This window comes from Drosophila simulans, chromosome 2R (genome assembly GCF_016746395.2).
Source record: "Drosophila simulans strain w501 chromosome 2R, Prin_Dsim_3.1, whole genome shotgun sequence".
Lineage (NCBI taxonomy): Eukaryota > Metazoa > Arthropoda > Insecta > Diptera > Drosophilidae > Drosophila > Drosophila simulans.
The window spans coordinates 7,839,606-7,856,251 of NC_052521.2; the positions used below are offsets into that span (position 1 = coordinate 7,839,606).

General features: G+C 39.1%; 1 protein-coding gene across 10 annotated transcripts in view; it reads right to left on the reverse strand.

Moving 5' to 3' along the window:
* Nucleotides 1-16,646, reverse strand: part of LOC6733888 (longitudinals lacking protein, isoforms F/I/K/T) — a 61,214-nt gene that overhangs the window by 4,042 nt on the left and 40,526 nt on the right. The window contains exons 6-7 of one of the 10 annotated variants that reach the window (XM_039291881.2): nucleotides 16,285-16,383; nucleotides 13,570-15,983 (exon numbers count right to left, since the gene is read on the reverse strand). The exons of 1 other annotated variant lie outside the window; for it this stretch is intronic. In XM_039291881.2, coding sequence (XP_039147815.1) covers nucleotides 14,572-15,983; nucleotides 16,285-16,383 — 1,511 coding nt within the window. In that variant the 3' untranslated portion in view covers nucleotides 13,570-14,571. Of the gene's footprint in view, nucleotides 1-1,819; nucleotides 2,472-2,694; nucleotides 3,187-3,556; nucleotides 5,118-5,336; nucleotides 6,634-7,166; nucleotides 7,286-7,398; nucleotides 12,081-13,569; nucleotides 16,158-16,284; nucleotides 16,384-16,646 lie in introns of those variants that run through there. 8 more of the 10 variants (XM_016182354.3, XM_016182342.3, XM_016182352.3 and 5 more) reach the window with 8 other exon arrangements.

Below are 16,646 nucleotides of genomic sequence, written 5' to 3' on the forward strand. Positions count from 1 at the left end.
TAGGAATATAAATCAGTTTCTTTTTAAGCCATTATTATATATCTAGTTCGACAAAAATAATATATTCTGGATTCCAAATTTACCCAACATTTTAAACAAAAATTTAAACTCAAAGAAAACTTTTCTTATATGTGAATAAATAAATATTATTTTGATGTAGTATATAAGTTCTCATTTTAAATTTGAATTGCAATAAAAAAGTTCTATACTGTTTTTATAGTTGATTATTAATTATTAATTAGCAAGTAAAATGGTACTCGAAATAAAAGCTGGGATTATATGATATATATAAATATGCTGATCGTCCTTATACTCTTTTCCAAAAACTGTGTCATTTTAAATGCATTAGCAATCGACTGAATAAAACTTAAGAACAGCTAGGTCATAAATAAACGCACATATGCTGGGTTTTTCCAGAACTCCAGCTTGAGGACGCTTCCTTCTGGAAATATCTTTAGATGCACGCACACACAATTATCTTGTCGATCAAGGTTTACCGACTATTTTCCAGGAATGTCCCACACAAATAGCTTGAAAACCAGCCCCTAAAACTTGTGTGTCCTGTGCATTTGTGTAGATACTTCGAATAGATCAGGCCAGGCTTTGCGAAGGCAAAGCCCAAAAGGAGGGACCGATAGGGCAAGCAGGCAAAATTGGAAAAATCGGGAAAAATCACGTGGGAAGCCCGACTGCAAAAGCCGCACCAGCGCGGAGATACAGATACATATATACATGTGTGCATAGATGTAGATACAAACCGGGCAGGCAGGCAAACTGGGCTCAGGCAGTGGAAAATGTGAAACTTATTTTTAGAAAAACACACAAACACATAAAACCGATCCTGATTTATGCGTGCGCAAATGTTTTTCAAATGCATTTCGGGATTTGTGTGGGCGAGAGCGTGAGATGCATGGATGGCATAGAGCGTGTATCTGGGAGATACATATCTCTTTCGAGGACAAAAGACCCGAGAGTACAGTTAGTGTGTGGTTGGCCGACTCTCGGGGGAAGGGATTTTCCTTTTGGCACGGCAGTGCAGATTCAAGGGCACCAACCACCCAACTATTGTTACCAAAACCTGTTTGGTTAAAGGATTATTATTATTCCTTTCGGGTATTTGCCGATTCATATCAACTTGTCTGGATGCCCGAATCCCAGTGCAGTTTTTACAAGGAAATTACAAAGAATGCCAAAGAATGGCTCTGAAATATAATCAGGTACTTGCCTGGTTTTGCTTCCTTTTGTCTAAAACGCATTTGCCAATTATGAGATAAAGGAGAAACGAAACTGAAAAAAATAAAAATAAATTAAAAAATAAAACATTATTAAGTACAGCACATACTAACCTTTTCTAGTAAAACGACCAAGCAATAATAGACCACAGAAAACTTAAACGAAATTATATAAAAAATAGATACATACATAAAACATTAAGCTATCAAATAATGGCACAAAAAAACATTTGTATTTTATACCTTGTTATAATATCAAGTTTCCTTTTTTATTAGCAATAAGTATAAAAACTATTTAATTGGACCTCGTTTACTGTATGGATAATAACCGCTACCTAATGTCTACCTTAATATACTGCATATTTTACGAGCAACTTCTGTTTAAAAAAATGCTTATGCACTTGACTTATTTTATAGGTATGTAAGAATTATATTTTACGCTTTTTGGTCATTTAAATTTGGCTGAATTTCTCTTTCAATAAAGTTAGTATCCATATGGGTTTAACTAAGTTCGAGGAATAAAAGTATGTATCATTTGTAAATACAAAACTGTCAGTTCTGATAAAAATCAATTATTTGGAATTAAATTGGTTTTGAACAAAGTGAAGTAACTGTATTTTCCCATAAGTGGACATATTTGACTTAGTGTTTTCAAAGTTAAATTGGATGCATTTAAATAGCAAGCATTATAGTTACTTCTTATATACATTAACCAAATAGTTATAGAATGCTATAGAATAGACTGACATAATTTGGATTTTCCAATCCAAACGAAGTTAAAATGAAAGTGTATCTAAATGAGCACGGAGTGCTCCTTGCGCATATGTTCGTTTAGAAAGGCCTGGGATCGACAGACGCGGGAGCAGAGTGGACATCGGTTGGACTCATATTTGGGTGATCTCTTCGCTGCGTACCGCGGAAGCTTCCGTCCAGGCACCAGGGCACTGTTGTCTATATTGCTCATGTTCTGGACGAGATGCTGCAGCGATCTAGCTGTGGAAATGGAGGCCAGTTGCTGCAGGGCTATCATGGCATCGGAGGTGGCCATGGCTTTCTTGAGACTCGCCGCATTGTCCACATCCGTGGGCTCCTCATTCTCGCTCTTCTGGTCCAAACTGACCACTTCGGGCAGTTTGGGCTGGACTGCAGCTACTTTCTGCTTGGAAGTACTTGGCAGATCTGGTGAAGAACCGGAACTATCCTGGGTGCGCAGATTGTACTTCCTATCCACGGTGATCACTGAAACGAGAGAACAAGTCCCAGGAAATCAAAATAAAATAACAAATCATAAGACTTAACAAACGAAATTATCTAATAAGCTGAATGGAATGAAACATAAAATTAATTACAGCGCGATGTACACTCAAACAAATCAGTCCCATTCAGACATACATGTATTTACATTAAAACTAAAAGCTAAAAGCCAACTTAAAACTTCAAGAACTAATATAAAAAGATTCGCTTTCGACAGGACAAGACATTCGCTTGTTTTCCACTATTTATTTACAAAATCCGTATATTATATGTTTTGGCATCAACGAGAACTGGTCTAGTAATATTTATAATAATTTTTGTAACAAAACTTAAATGAATTCATCAAATTCGTTCTCGATTTTGATTTCAGACGTAAATGGATAGTTGGATGCGTCATCGGTGGCCGCTGGATTCGTCGTGGCCACCTCGTCATCCGTATTTGCATCAAGCGACAAATTTTGTCCGCTCGTCGTCTTTGGCTTTTGCTTGGACAGCGGCTCCAGAAAGAGTTCGGCATCGTGGAGTTTCTTGTGGCGATTCAGATGTGATCGTCGCTTGAACCACTTGAGGCAGAAGTCGCACTGGAACCTTTTGAAATCCTGACACTCCTCGCGCTGGTGCAGCATCAGTCGGCTCAGGGTGTTGTAGTAGCGGCCACATTGGCACAGGAGCTGATTCTTCGGGCCATGACGCACAAAATCTGGAGACAGATAGGAAAAACAGAGATGGGAATGCGATTGCTTAGGCCTTTCCGTACAGCTAGCTACACTAGTCACACAGTTTACAGGGGTTTTGAATACAGGCTAGTTTTGGTGGTGATCGTGGTGATGAATACAACAAATTGGTTTTAGTTTGACATTTTTATTTGCTGATAAATGATTGGACTACTTAATGCTATACGAGTCAATTTAAAAGTATAGACCTTTTTCGGTTGAGCGCCAGCCATCCGATTGCCTCCAGCCTTATGGTCTCAATCCACGGGTTTGTCCTAGAGAAAAAAGAGAATCCTATTAGTGTTGGGTTTGAATGTGTTCATTACATCGCTATTGATTCAATGACAGCGTCTTCGATTTGATTGTAAACATTTATTTAATCGTACTTTCACATACACGGTAAATACGCATTGGTTGGGTAATGTTTTTAAAACGTCATCTAGGGTATAGTGTTCGAGTTTAAAATACTTAAACTTACGCTTGGCTTGAGCTGATGCGAAATTTGATTCTACAATTTGAGCAATTCAACTTTGCCTCGACTTGACGGCGCGTTTCGATACTCAGTCCAACTAGCTTACTTAATGTGTATATAGATTACATTTCGAGATCATAACTTTGGCTATAGTACAAACAGTTTACTGACTACGTGGGCCAAGACACATCTTTGGAGATTTAAAAACGTGAATAGAAGTGTGTTTAAGCCGGTTCTAAGGCGCTATATACAAAGGAACAGAAGGGTAGTATATTTGCTAGTACTTAAACTGATTTGTTAAGTACTATAGAGGAACTGAATTTTCCGAAAAAAGAAATGCATTTACATCCAAACAATTTTGTAAATCTCCAAAACTATCTGGCGCCCGTGTAAATTCATAGGTTTAGAGTAAGAATTCATCACACAATATGGTAACTCACAACAACAAGTGCTAAACTGAGACTACGAATGCTAAAACATCTTAGTACTAATCGATCTAGGTTGCAAGGATTGCCTCCCCGGAATCGGCATGTTTCTGATTCATATGCTTGCGCAAGTCCGACCTGTACTTGCACTTGTGCGGACAGTGGGGACACTTGAGATTCGGCTCCACGCCACATTCGTAGTTCTTGTGGCGCTTGAGGGATCCCTTGATCTTGTAGGTCTTGCCGCACACATTGCAGGCGTATTTGCAGTCGTCCGCTTGCAACGTCATCGTGGTGGCTGTATGGATGATATTGGACATTCCGTTTATGTACAGCTTTTCCTGCGGCTGATTAACCTGCTCCCCATCACCGTGAATTTTTTCAATCACATAGCCCTCGTCGTCGAGCAGATGCTCCTCATCGTGCTGGTCAACCTTCATGGCCTCCAGTTCGAGCTCGCGCTCAGCCTCATCGGCATCGGCCAGCAGCAAGCCGGACTCCACCGGATGTGTGGAGACCACCGTGGTGTTGGCACTCTGCGGTGCCATGGCAATGCTGGTGGCCCCGTACTGCATCACGTCGCGCAGGAGCATCTTGTCCTCCAGCCTGGATGTGTCTATTTTGATGTACTCCTGCCGTGCATGCGTCTGCGGTTGCTGGATGGTCAAGTGCTGTCGATGTTGCTGCTGATGCGACTGATGTTGCTGCTGCTGGTGCTGCTGCTGATGTTGCTGCTGATGCTGCTGCTGCTTCACGATCTGAATGGTGGTAGCCTGTGGCTTGTGCAGCAAACTGGTCGTGTTGGTGTTTGTTGTGGCATTTTTGGTCAGTGCCGGTATGGTGTACTGTATATTGCCCACCGGATTACCCAGATCGTCGGGCGGCAGCTCCACCACGACAGTGGCTCCCGTCAACAGACTTGACCCACCATTGCTCAATGTGGTGGCCGTGGTGAGTGCCTGATTGGGTGCATCACTCGCAATCGAATAGGGCACCGTCTCCAGAATGGTCCAGTAGCCATCTGCAAGAAGCCAGGGAAAGAGAAAAAGACACGGGTTAGTCATCCGCCGGATGAGTAACTCTAGATTCGGTTCTATAATTACTTGTAAGCATTAACAAGTGTGTAAGCTGCAAGGCCGTCCAATTGGTTACTTGGATATGTTTTTGATTTTGGTGGAGAGTGTGGATTTGATTGAGGGATTATAAACTTGGGCTTGTTTGGGTTTTGCTTTCACGCATATATGATTCGTATGCTTTATTCTTAATTGCTTGCATTTACAATGTATTATTTAGAACATTTACAAATTCTTGCTTTACGTTTGCTATGCTTCATAGGACACCAAGAACTAATATTACAGTCGTTTATGTGGTAGGTATATCGAATTTTTAAATGTATAACTGAGGAATATATATGTGTGTGTATGTGTTTGTTTGATTAAACGTGGCAAACTAATGGCGCTTTAAGTCTTTGACTGCTTTGCATGCGAAAGCCCTAATTGCTGGCAAGAATATTTGAGTTTTGAGAACACCAACCACAGTAGAACTAAACATTTAAGTTTTCCATATAGTATCCGTATATAGTACGTATCGTATGTGTGTATAAATAAAATGGTCTTTGACCGTTTTGCGGCTAACTTAAAGACAGTTCAAATGAAACGAAAAGTTTAAAAAAACGGAATGCGCTCAGAGAAAACGGTATAAAAAGTTAAAAGTTCATTAAGTAATTTGTGCAGGAATGTGGACCAGCTTTTCCACAACAATTGGGTTCGTTTGGGTTGGTTATGGTTTTGGAGGTAGCTACTACTTGGACAAGCAACTATTGTCATTATTCATTTGGTAAACATTTCACATTACGCCTCTCGAGCGGGTGCTCTCGGGTTGTCGAAACTCCGCTTCCTAGCCATCGTCATCGTAGTCCTCGTCATCCTCCTCGCTCTCCTGCAACGCCGGCACCGCAGTGATGGTCAGATCCCTGCCGGCGAAATCGAAATTGATCTCGCAAAGAGCGGCAGCGACGTCGCTGTCCATGCCGCCGCCATCTCCATCCTCCGCATCACCATCGTCACCATCGACGGCCTCCTCGTCGTTGCTCATATCGTCCTCGTTGCGTATCACATAGAGGCTCTCCTCGTCATCCCTGGACTGCTCGTAGAGCATGCAGTGCTTGCGCTTTGCGTGCCGCAGGACATGATCCTTGCGTCGGGATCGATACTCGCACGACACGCACTTGTACTTCTTCTGCTTGAGGCAGTACTTGCGCACATGCTCCTGCAGTTTCTGATGGGACTTGTAGTAGCGGTTGCAGTGCTTGCACTGCATGAAGGAGTCCCGAGATAATCCACCTCCGCCACTAGAAATCGCACCACTGTTCGAGGTGTTCTTTGCATGGGAGATGGTGGTGCTGCTACTGGTGGTGGTGTTATTGTTGTTGAGATGATAGCCGTAGAACTCATCGCCGGCATTGGCCGCTGAGCCCGGATTGGCACTCGTTGAGGTGTCCACGCCCAGAAGACTGCCAAGGATCGGATAGATGTCTGCTGGTCAACACACACGGGTATACACACAGCATGGAGGTGTCGAATCAAAATAAAAGGAGAACAAACCAAAAAATTAATAGTGGGCCGATAGCTGAGCACACATCAACTTAAATTAGTTAAATTAATCAAATAATATTGAGAACTTAGTGTTTTGTTGGCTTCTACCCAAGAGACGCTGAACGATGAATGTTGTTGAATTATGAGTCTAGTTGTTGTTGGTTTCGTTTGGTTCTTGTTGATGAAGTTTTAGCAGCTTTTGGGAGGCGGTTGATGATGTTTATTTGATGAAGATGCGGTAATGGATGGATGACACAATCCCCAGCAGAGTTACACGAATGCACCACATATACAAAAGCCACTCTCAAGCATTTCTCTAAACAAAAGCTTCGAAACATATGTACAAAAACAATAAGATTATAGAGATCACAAATCAAATGTCGGTGTTGGTGTGTTGTTGTTGTTGGTGTGAATTTCAAAACTACAACAATACAGCAAATTAAATTACATATGTTCATATCATATATTTGGTTTTGTCAGTATAACTAAGCTCAGTTCACTTTCAGTATAATAACATTGATTAGCAGGTCGGGGCCATTCAAGTTTTCCTCGGTCGCCTTCTGAATTTTCCGCCCGTTCAGTTGTTCCAACAAACCTAGAAAAAGAGAAAAGGTACTATTAGTTCGAGTTACTAAATATACAAGTGATTTACTGGATTCTTTTGTTGTTGCGCTGAAAAGATGAGAATTTTCAAACAACATTTAAAGGTAGTTTTAAATATTTTCTATTTTTTAATATATTTTTAAATTTAGTTTTTATTTCTTGTTTTGTTTTTGCCTGTTTACTTATACAAATAAATCGTTTTACTCGTTAAACATTTAAAATAGTTTTACAAATTTTGTTAAGGCGTTTTCTCGGCTTTATACACAATTACATAATTAAATTTACTCTGAATTCGTTCTAACATTTCTTCGTTCCATTTAAATTGGTTTAAGCACACTTTTCATAGTCTAACTGGCATTTTGAATGTCGTTTTCATTTCCATAAATATATATTGATTACTATTTTCAATTTGTTAATCTAAATTGCAGTGCAAAAAGCAATGTGATTCATTGTCGTATTGTATAAATTTTTGTAAATTTTTTTGTTGGCGCAATCTTAGCTATATAACAAATGATGTTCCAACTTCAATCGGTTTGCAATTTGTTTTTTAGATGCATTTTTACACATTTTTTCGGCGTTTTGCTTTCATTTTCAACATTTACTATTCGTTAAGCGTGCGTAAACAGCAATCAACAATCATTTCTAACTTCCTTTTTTGTTAACTTAAAGCTACGGTTTACTTGATTTATTGTGTATGCGTGTGCTATTTATTGAATTCCCCATTTTGTATTATTAGTTTTTTTTTTTTTTGGAAATAATATTAGGAAAAACAAAAAAACGAACAGAAAATGTAGCTTAGTTAAGAGAAACAAAATATCAGATTTTCTTTGACATATCTTGTATCTATTATTTATGTGTGTTGTTTGTGTATTGTGTGTGTTTATGTGTTTGAAAAGAAAGCCTTTCTCATGTCCATAACCCAACCTATTGCCCTCCCACGTCTCTCGACTCATCAGATCCGATCAGATCAGATCTGATCTATGCTTCGTTTCATTTCAATCACAATTAATCACATCGATTCCTTTATATGTTTGTATGTTTGTTTGTATCTATATGTAGATATATTTTGCTTTACATATAATTTTACATTCACAGCTCCTTGTTTACAACTTTTTTTAAACGTGTATTTGTGTGTTTGGGGTGTGTTTTGGGTGTTTATAAATCTTTGATATTGTTTATATAACAGAATAAGATACATATTAGTAGAAATAGAGTTATCTGGGTTAGTACAATTTCTCGAAAAATATTTCACGACCATCTCAATCTGTTCTCAAACTCGAACTAATCGCCTGCGAACGTTTTTGGGGTGTGTTTTGGGGATTTTGTGTTAGTAAATTGTTAATCAAATTATATTGAAATTTATCACATGCTTTTTTTAACATTTTAACTATACGACTCGAAAGTGTTGCCATTGCGGACCAAATTCAACTGCATGGTCTCGTGTGTCTTGGATTTAATTACAATCGTTTATATTTGGTTCATTTCGAGTCCATCACATGCGCTGTTGATAAATTATAAAATATGCATAGTAGGTGAATCCATGTTCTTCGCCTTGCTCTTGTTGTAACAAAAATTAGATGTAATTAAACTTATTATGTTTATAGATAAATAAGAACCACAACCTTAGAAAATAGTTAATTAGATCGCATCTAGGATATTATTTATACAAAACGGATACAAATATTGAATTTCGTGTAGTGCTCTTGTTATTCATAAATCGAACAAAATAATAAGCAAAACTCTCAAGAAACTGACTAGCGCAAGAAAGCGATTAAAAAATATACATAGTTATTAATGTAAGAAATCAAAGATGATAACCAAATTTTTCTTTTAATTTATAACGAATTTAATTTAGAATTTCCTCACCTAATTCGAATACTGACTGATAAAATTTTGTTTTTTTTTCTTCTTGTTTCGTTTTTGTTATAACAATTTAAACAATTTCGCTTAATATTCGTACATATTTTTTGTGTCGATTTGTGCCAATTTGTTGTCTGTTGTTTAATTTACTTCTTTATCACATTTTTTGTGTGGCACAAACTTTAAAACTGACAACAAATTATGGTATGCGCCCCGCTATGTGTGTTTTTTTTTTTTCATTTTTTGTTATTTCAATATTTTGTTTATGAAGTACCTAAGCAAGTTTGTTATACATTTAAGCTCTTTGTTTGTATATCAACAATTATCAAAACTTCAATTCGTGTTTTTGTGTCTGCATGTGTGAAACAAACGCTCGTTAATATATCTATATTTTATCCTTTTATAACAAGACCGCACTGCAAGTTTTCAGGATTCTCTTTCAATTTTGACAAAAGTAAATTATTTTTAACAAGGAAAAATATACAATTATGATTACTATTAATTACAATGAGGACTATATTCATTATATCACATACCAATTTATCTTTCTGACTGTGACTCGATGCGAGTTCCCCCAACCCGTTTACATTGCCAATTTCCACCTCCTTTTCACACTCCTATATGCTGCTCGTTTATATTTATATTAGCGATATTTAAAAATAATTAATAACTGCTTAGTTTGCTTTAAAAACGGTTTGCTTTGCGTAGAGGCGCCTGAACCCAAAGCCACGCTAATTTTGATTTGTTTATCTCTTTTTGGTCAAATTAAAATTCCGCTATCACATATCGTGGTTCATAATTAAATCATAATTTAAAAAACGTTTATGGAATGAGCACAAGATAAATTAATAAATTGTTTGCTTTGTTTTTGTTTTTTTTTTTGGAAAAAGAGTAAATAGAGATCGTTGAGTTTCTACTACTAGCTATAATTTGTTATATATAGTATATGCGTAATATATGGTGGCCTTTTGGGTGCATACGCGTACCTAAGCAAACTTTTAACATTTTTTATCGATGTGAGTTTGTGAAAATAAGCAAACAAAAAATGTGAAAAGGTAAAGAACGCCGACTGCCTTTCATATCTATTTTTTCCTCTGTTTTTTTTTTTCATTTCTTATTATTTGTTGTTTTTTGTTTTTGGTGCCCGTTTCGTATTGCACATGATCTAGTCGATTCAGTTTGGGAAACGCCTTCTCTGGGGTCTAAACTTAAGCTCTACATGTTGACTCTGTCTCTGACTGTGTTTTTCGTGTCTCCCCAAGGATATTTTCGATATCCTTATCATCGTGAAAGACGCGCGAGAGTGTCCTGCACTAGAAATTATACTATAATTAATGTGAATGTTTTCTTTTTGTTAGCGGTTGGTTGCGTTTGCTGTTGCCCTTGTTGCTGCTACAATAAAATGCATAATTTCCCCCATTTTCCGTATTTTCACCAAAATCAAGAAAAAGTTCATTGAGATCATTGAGTTTTCCTAAGGATTTACACACATCATGCAACATGCAGCGGCGCCTGGACTCTCGCGCGCCCCTCGAAATACATCGCCTGCTTCAATTCTTCAATGCTTCAATTCTTGCCGATTCGAACCCAAAGTAATTAGAACTTCAAAAAACTGTTACGGACAAAACTATCAAGATGGATTAAATGTGAACAAAAAAAAAACTTTAAAATGATCTAAGAATTAGAATTTGTTAATGTTCCTCTTTATATACATAGTTACGAGTTAGTGTAGTTGTATACATATATATTTTATATATATATATATATATATATGTGTATATATATATGTGTAAAGACGACTATATGTTTCAAGATCATTTGGAAAATTACACAAAACCGCGCTCTGGACTGGACTGAACTCTGTGTGATTAGGACTTTGGACTCAGACTGAAGCAAACCCGGCACTAAGGACCCGAAACCTGTGGTACAATCCTATTCTCTAGATCCCCGATATACCGATACCGATCCCGGATCCGGCCCGGCAGTCACTAGCTTGAGAGCCTGGCGTCATCGGAGGCCGTTGCAGCATTTGTTGTATCATCGATGTTGGTGGGTGCGCATATGTAGCACGAGATTGTGTTTGTGCTTCGACTTCTTGTGACAAATGGGGCACTCGAATTTCGGCTCCACGCCGCACTCGAAGCGCACATGTCGATTGAGACTGTGCGGCCGGGCGTAGGTGTTTCCACATTTATCGCAGGCGTAGGCTCCACCTCCACCTCCGCCTCCTCCGCCACCGCCACCGCTTCCACCTCCACCGATCCCTCCACTGCTCCAATTCCCTGACACCGATCCACTAGCAGCTGCTGCTGCTGCTGCTGCCGCCGCCGCCGCTGCTGCAGCTGCCGCCGAGGTGGAAGCTCCTCCACCTGCGGCTGTTGAGGCACTTGTGTTGTTGGCCGCCAAGCCAGCGGCAGCTGCAGCGGCCACAAATTGCACAGCCACACTGCTGGCCGAGTCCTGGCCAGGACCACTGCTGCTACTGTAGCGACGCGTCGGTGTATCGGGACGGGGCACCTTCACCGGCACAGCCGGATAAATTAGGTTCGGCAGGGCTCGCCCATGAGGATGATGGCCGTGGTGATGATGGTGGCCAAGGGGCAGAGTGGTGGGAGCACCGCTTTGGGCGGCAGCCAGAAAGGCTTTGGCCAGGTCAATGCGCAGATCGCAGGGCTCCATGCTATCCTCGTCGTTGCTGTCGTCGTTGTCGCCATTACCATGGCGCGGCTGGGACTTGGGCACCAGCAGGTTACCCGGGCAGTGGGCGGTGGGCGTGACTCGGCCACTTTCGTGTTCATTGTGGTCCTCCTGACCGCTGCCCGGTTCGAACTTGATGACCGGCGTTCCAATGGGACTGTTGTACGGACTGGACTTGATGCCGCCCAGCAAGCTGTAGCTGCGACGGTTGGGCGACAAACGGCCGAAGTCTGGGAATAATGGTTAAAATATAAAAATAAAAGAAATATAATTTTAGTTGGTTGAATTTTCAAGCAATTTCAAAAGATTTTTAAAAATTTTCTGTTGAATAGAAATCATAATCAGACCTATAACTAACTGAAAATAAATAATATATATGGAGTTTTACCGTAGTTTCTTAGAGTCATTTGTTTACTGGGTTTTGAGTTAAATGTGTTGCTTTAGTGAGACATGGTGCTATATGAAGTGGAGTGAACTGGATTGGAGTGTGCGTGTGGTGTGTAGATGTCAGTGTATCTGTGTGTGTGTGAGCTTGTATAAGTACGCTGCAAAATTAAATATTTATTAAATATAAAATTAAAACACAATGAGTACATCGAAAATGTTGAGTAAAACATTTTAACGGAGCTAAGCAAAAATAAACATCAACTTCTTATTCAAGTTACAAGTGATAGATAAATGGCCTCAAAATCAAAGAATTTCTCCGATAATTGATAATTATTTAAGAAATGTATGTTGGGTGGTTAGTGACAAAAACACTTAATAATACTAGTGGAGGGCAGGACGTATAACTCGCAGGACTTGGAAATCTTATCCCGGTTTCCAGAGCCCGAAGTTTTTTCGTCTCGCTTTATCACTTTATAAATACGCATGCAATATTAAAATGTAAAGGAAATCATAATACAAAAGTCAGGTAAAATTAAAAGATTTCGATAGAAGTATTTGGAAAAAAATATCTATACAAACTAAGTTTTTCTTTTTTCATTTTCATATTTTAATTTGTAAATAAATTTAATGCTATGTATGCATTGTAATTCGTTTTACACACTTCACAATCGCTAGGAAGAAGGCAGATAGATAGATAGATATATAGATAGCTAGATAGGTAAAAGAAACTTAACTTTAAACCTTCGACAATACAAACGAATGGAGTAATACTAAAAAAAAGATCAAACTACAAATCTAATAGGTCTCATACATTGTTATGTAAATTATAATTACTTTGTCTAACAAATACATATATGTATATAAAGTCTAAGTAGAGGAATACATAATTATGCATATCTATATTGTATAAATAGTATTTATATTGGTTGTAGTAGTTAAGCATGCAAACAACAATAAGAGAGGGAAGAGGCAACACCATGAATCGCGTTCTTTGGCTGGTTGTCATCAGTCAAGACCCACATCATCATCTCCATCTTCATCATCATCACCATCACATCAATCCATCCACCTGAAATATAGATCTGATTAGTATAGATTCTAAGTGAAAGCATTGCCTAAAAACTGGTTTTTCGAAAGGGAAGGGAAAGGGGTGGAGAATATGGGGATGTGGCGATCGAGTTTAACCTGGATGATGGGGAATGAAGAAGGGTTCTATATTAAAATAAGTACAACAGGGGGTTTTGGTATTTTGTTTTTGACATTTGCTTTTAATTGTATTTCGAATTTTCTTTCGGGTGTGTTTTGGTTTTAAATACATTTAGCCGGCAATAATTACGATTCGTCAGTTTATTGGAAATACATAGTGGTAATCGTACTCAATCAATATAATGGTATTCTCTCTTGCAACTTCATAGAGGTATTTGTCATTTTTTTTTCGTTTACATTACAATTTGGTAAGGTAATTTGATGGTACAACTCCTGGGTTTCAGTGCCGTTCGTCGTGTTTCGTGATTCTTTTCATTAAATCTAACAATTTTCAAAGCATACATGCGCTGATGATATTTCGAATTAATGTTTATAAACATTGCCTTTATCAATTAGGTTTAATTTTTGTCTAAAATTGAAAATATTATATCTCATTATCGTTTCGTTTTGACTAGATAATCATTTTTAGTTAATAATTATTATTATATAAGCATAACTTAGTGACCAGAAATAAAGTTATAAAAATGTTTCTAACAAATTATAAAAATTATTGCGAATGCAAACATAATACGGAATCAAAAAGATTATCATTATTTTTTTATATTCAAGTATCTGTGGAGGGGCATTTGCTTTATCTTCATGCCATGCATATAGTTTAAGGTTCTTTATTTAAATTATAATATTACAAAATTTTCCCTTCTTCTTTTATTATTTTTGTTGCTTGTAGTGTTTGTAGCACACCTAAAACAAATTTAGCTGATGACTAGTTTCATATATTTTCTTTCTGTTTGGTTTGGTTTCGTTTTTTTTTTTTCTTTCTTTTTTTCTGGGAAAAAAATTTACACATATTTATAAAGATTAGGTTTAAATTTGTTGTGAGAATTTGCTAAAGCAATACAATATAATTTGTTTTGCATGTCTTTTTGTTCAATGTATTGCAAACTACGTCTAGTTTCCACGGCATCACCGGCTTCGCTCAACGAAAATAACGAAATTGTGAAGGGTCCACAGTTCCGATGGGCCCATAAAACTCAACTCGAAGGATTTACCAAGATTTGCACTAGCAGAATGTTCGTTTCCAAAGCCTTCTTAGCCGCTGCCTGCGTTTTGTACAAGTCCAAGTCTCTCCTAAGCGCTATCGTTCTGGAACACCAAGGTGTAGGTGCTACTGGTGCTGCTGCCGCCGCCGTTGTTGTTGTTATTACTGCTGCTGACCGGAACCGTTCCATTGCCAACGCCCATAACCACTGGCATGTTGCCACTGGCCGACCCAGGTTTCTTCTCCTCGTCGGCATCCTTCTCGCGATCACGACACTTGGTGTTCAGGTGACGCTTCAGATTGCTGTGGACATTGGTGGCATAGCCGCACATCTTGCTGCAGAAGTAGCGTGGTGGCAAGCCGCACTCGTTCTTCAAATGACACTTAAGACTGTTCTTCCACTTGTAGGTGCGATTGCAGTTGCGGCACACCCACGGCTTCTCAATATCCGCATTGTAGATCATGTCGGCGGAGTGCTCCAGCGACTCCTTGCGTGTGCGCTTGTTCTGGACCAGGACGCGATAACGATTGTCGTCCGAGTGCGACCAGTGCAGGTCGAGATTCTGGCCCTTCACGGGCAGACCCAGCTTGTTGCTCATCAGCGTGCAGTTGGTCGTGGTTAGGGAGCCACTGGTTCCCGCACCTGACATCATCTGCTTGGGTGCCGAAATCGTCGTTATGGTGGCTGGTATGGCGGGCAACTTAATCTGCAGCGACTGACTGGTGGGCTGTAGCTGCAAGTGCTGCAGATGCTGCTGCTGTTCGAGCAATTGCTGTTGCTGCTGGGCACTAAGCACGATCTTCTTGACGGCACCTCCACTACCACCTCCAGGCACCATAGATCCGGCCATTTGCTTCTCATTCGATTGCTTGGCATGCTTTTGAGTCGCCGCAGCTGTGGTCAACAGATCGTCATCATCATCGTCGTTGTCCATCAGATAGCTATCCTCGAACTCTTCATTCTCAATCTTTACCGCATCGTAGGTCCACGACAACGGACTGCCCAACTTCAGGTCATAGTCGAAGGTATTCTCATCCTCAATAGCCTCATTGCAAACGGCATCGTCTTCATCGTCGTTGAGCGGCATGCTCTCTGGATTCTCGATCTTTACAATCACCTCGGTCATGGTGTCATCGATGCTGTCCAGCTCCACGCCGGCAGCCGCCAGTGCAGCGGCCGATGCGGCATCCACATTGCAGTTGCTCGACGAGCTCTTGTTACCATTGTTCGCCGGCGTGATGCAGGCAATGGTTGTGCGTCCAATGCTCCCGATACGGGTCACCGTTTGGGTGACCGTCTGCGTCAAGCTGCTGTTATTGTTGTTGATGTTGCTGCTGGCAATAGCCGCTGCCGCCTGCTTGGCTGCAATTGTGGCTGCTGCAGCTGCCGCCGTGGACGTGGATGTGGTCGTCGTCGAAACTTTGGGTCGGATCGGCGTCGACGTTTTGTTAGTGGTTTTAGCATCGCTTATGAGTGATTTTTTGGACTGAGTTAGTTTGTCTGAAGGTTAGTTGTTTGTCGGTATTTTTTTTGTTTGTTTGGTTAGTCATGAAATAGAAATTGGGAATGGTTTTAGTTAGTAAATCTTGTCAATAAATGAGTGTAATCATTGGATAATGAGTAAGAAACTTATGATGTGTCTGTGTGTGCTCAGCAACAAAACAATATGTAAGACTGTAAAAAGAAAACAAAGTTATTGGAAAATTCAAAAATAGGATCAAACCATAATATGTAAATGACAAAATCAATCAAATTATGCATAAATCAAGAAAACTGTAGTCAGTGTAGTTGTTTAAAATACCTGAGTCTGAGGATTTCCCAATAATGGATTTGTCAGCCAGCATTAGCCAATTACGGACTCGAATCCTGGACTCTCCACCTTCGTTCTGGCCAGCTTCATCTGAAAATTTCAGGTAATTGTGTTGATTTCATTAGTAATCATATATTAAATGCAAAATTCAAACTATAATTCAGATTTTTATGTGTACCTATACTAGATGATTTCCTAACCGTTTTTGATATTTCAATAATTTGTATGTTTCGAAATAAAATGTTTCCAAAAATGAAATAAAAATAGTGTAATATTATAAAAAAAATTATAATCAATACTTACAAGCAGTAAATAAAATGATAATAAATCTGTGTGTAGAAAATATAACTTAT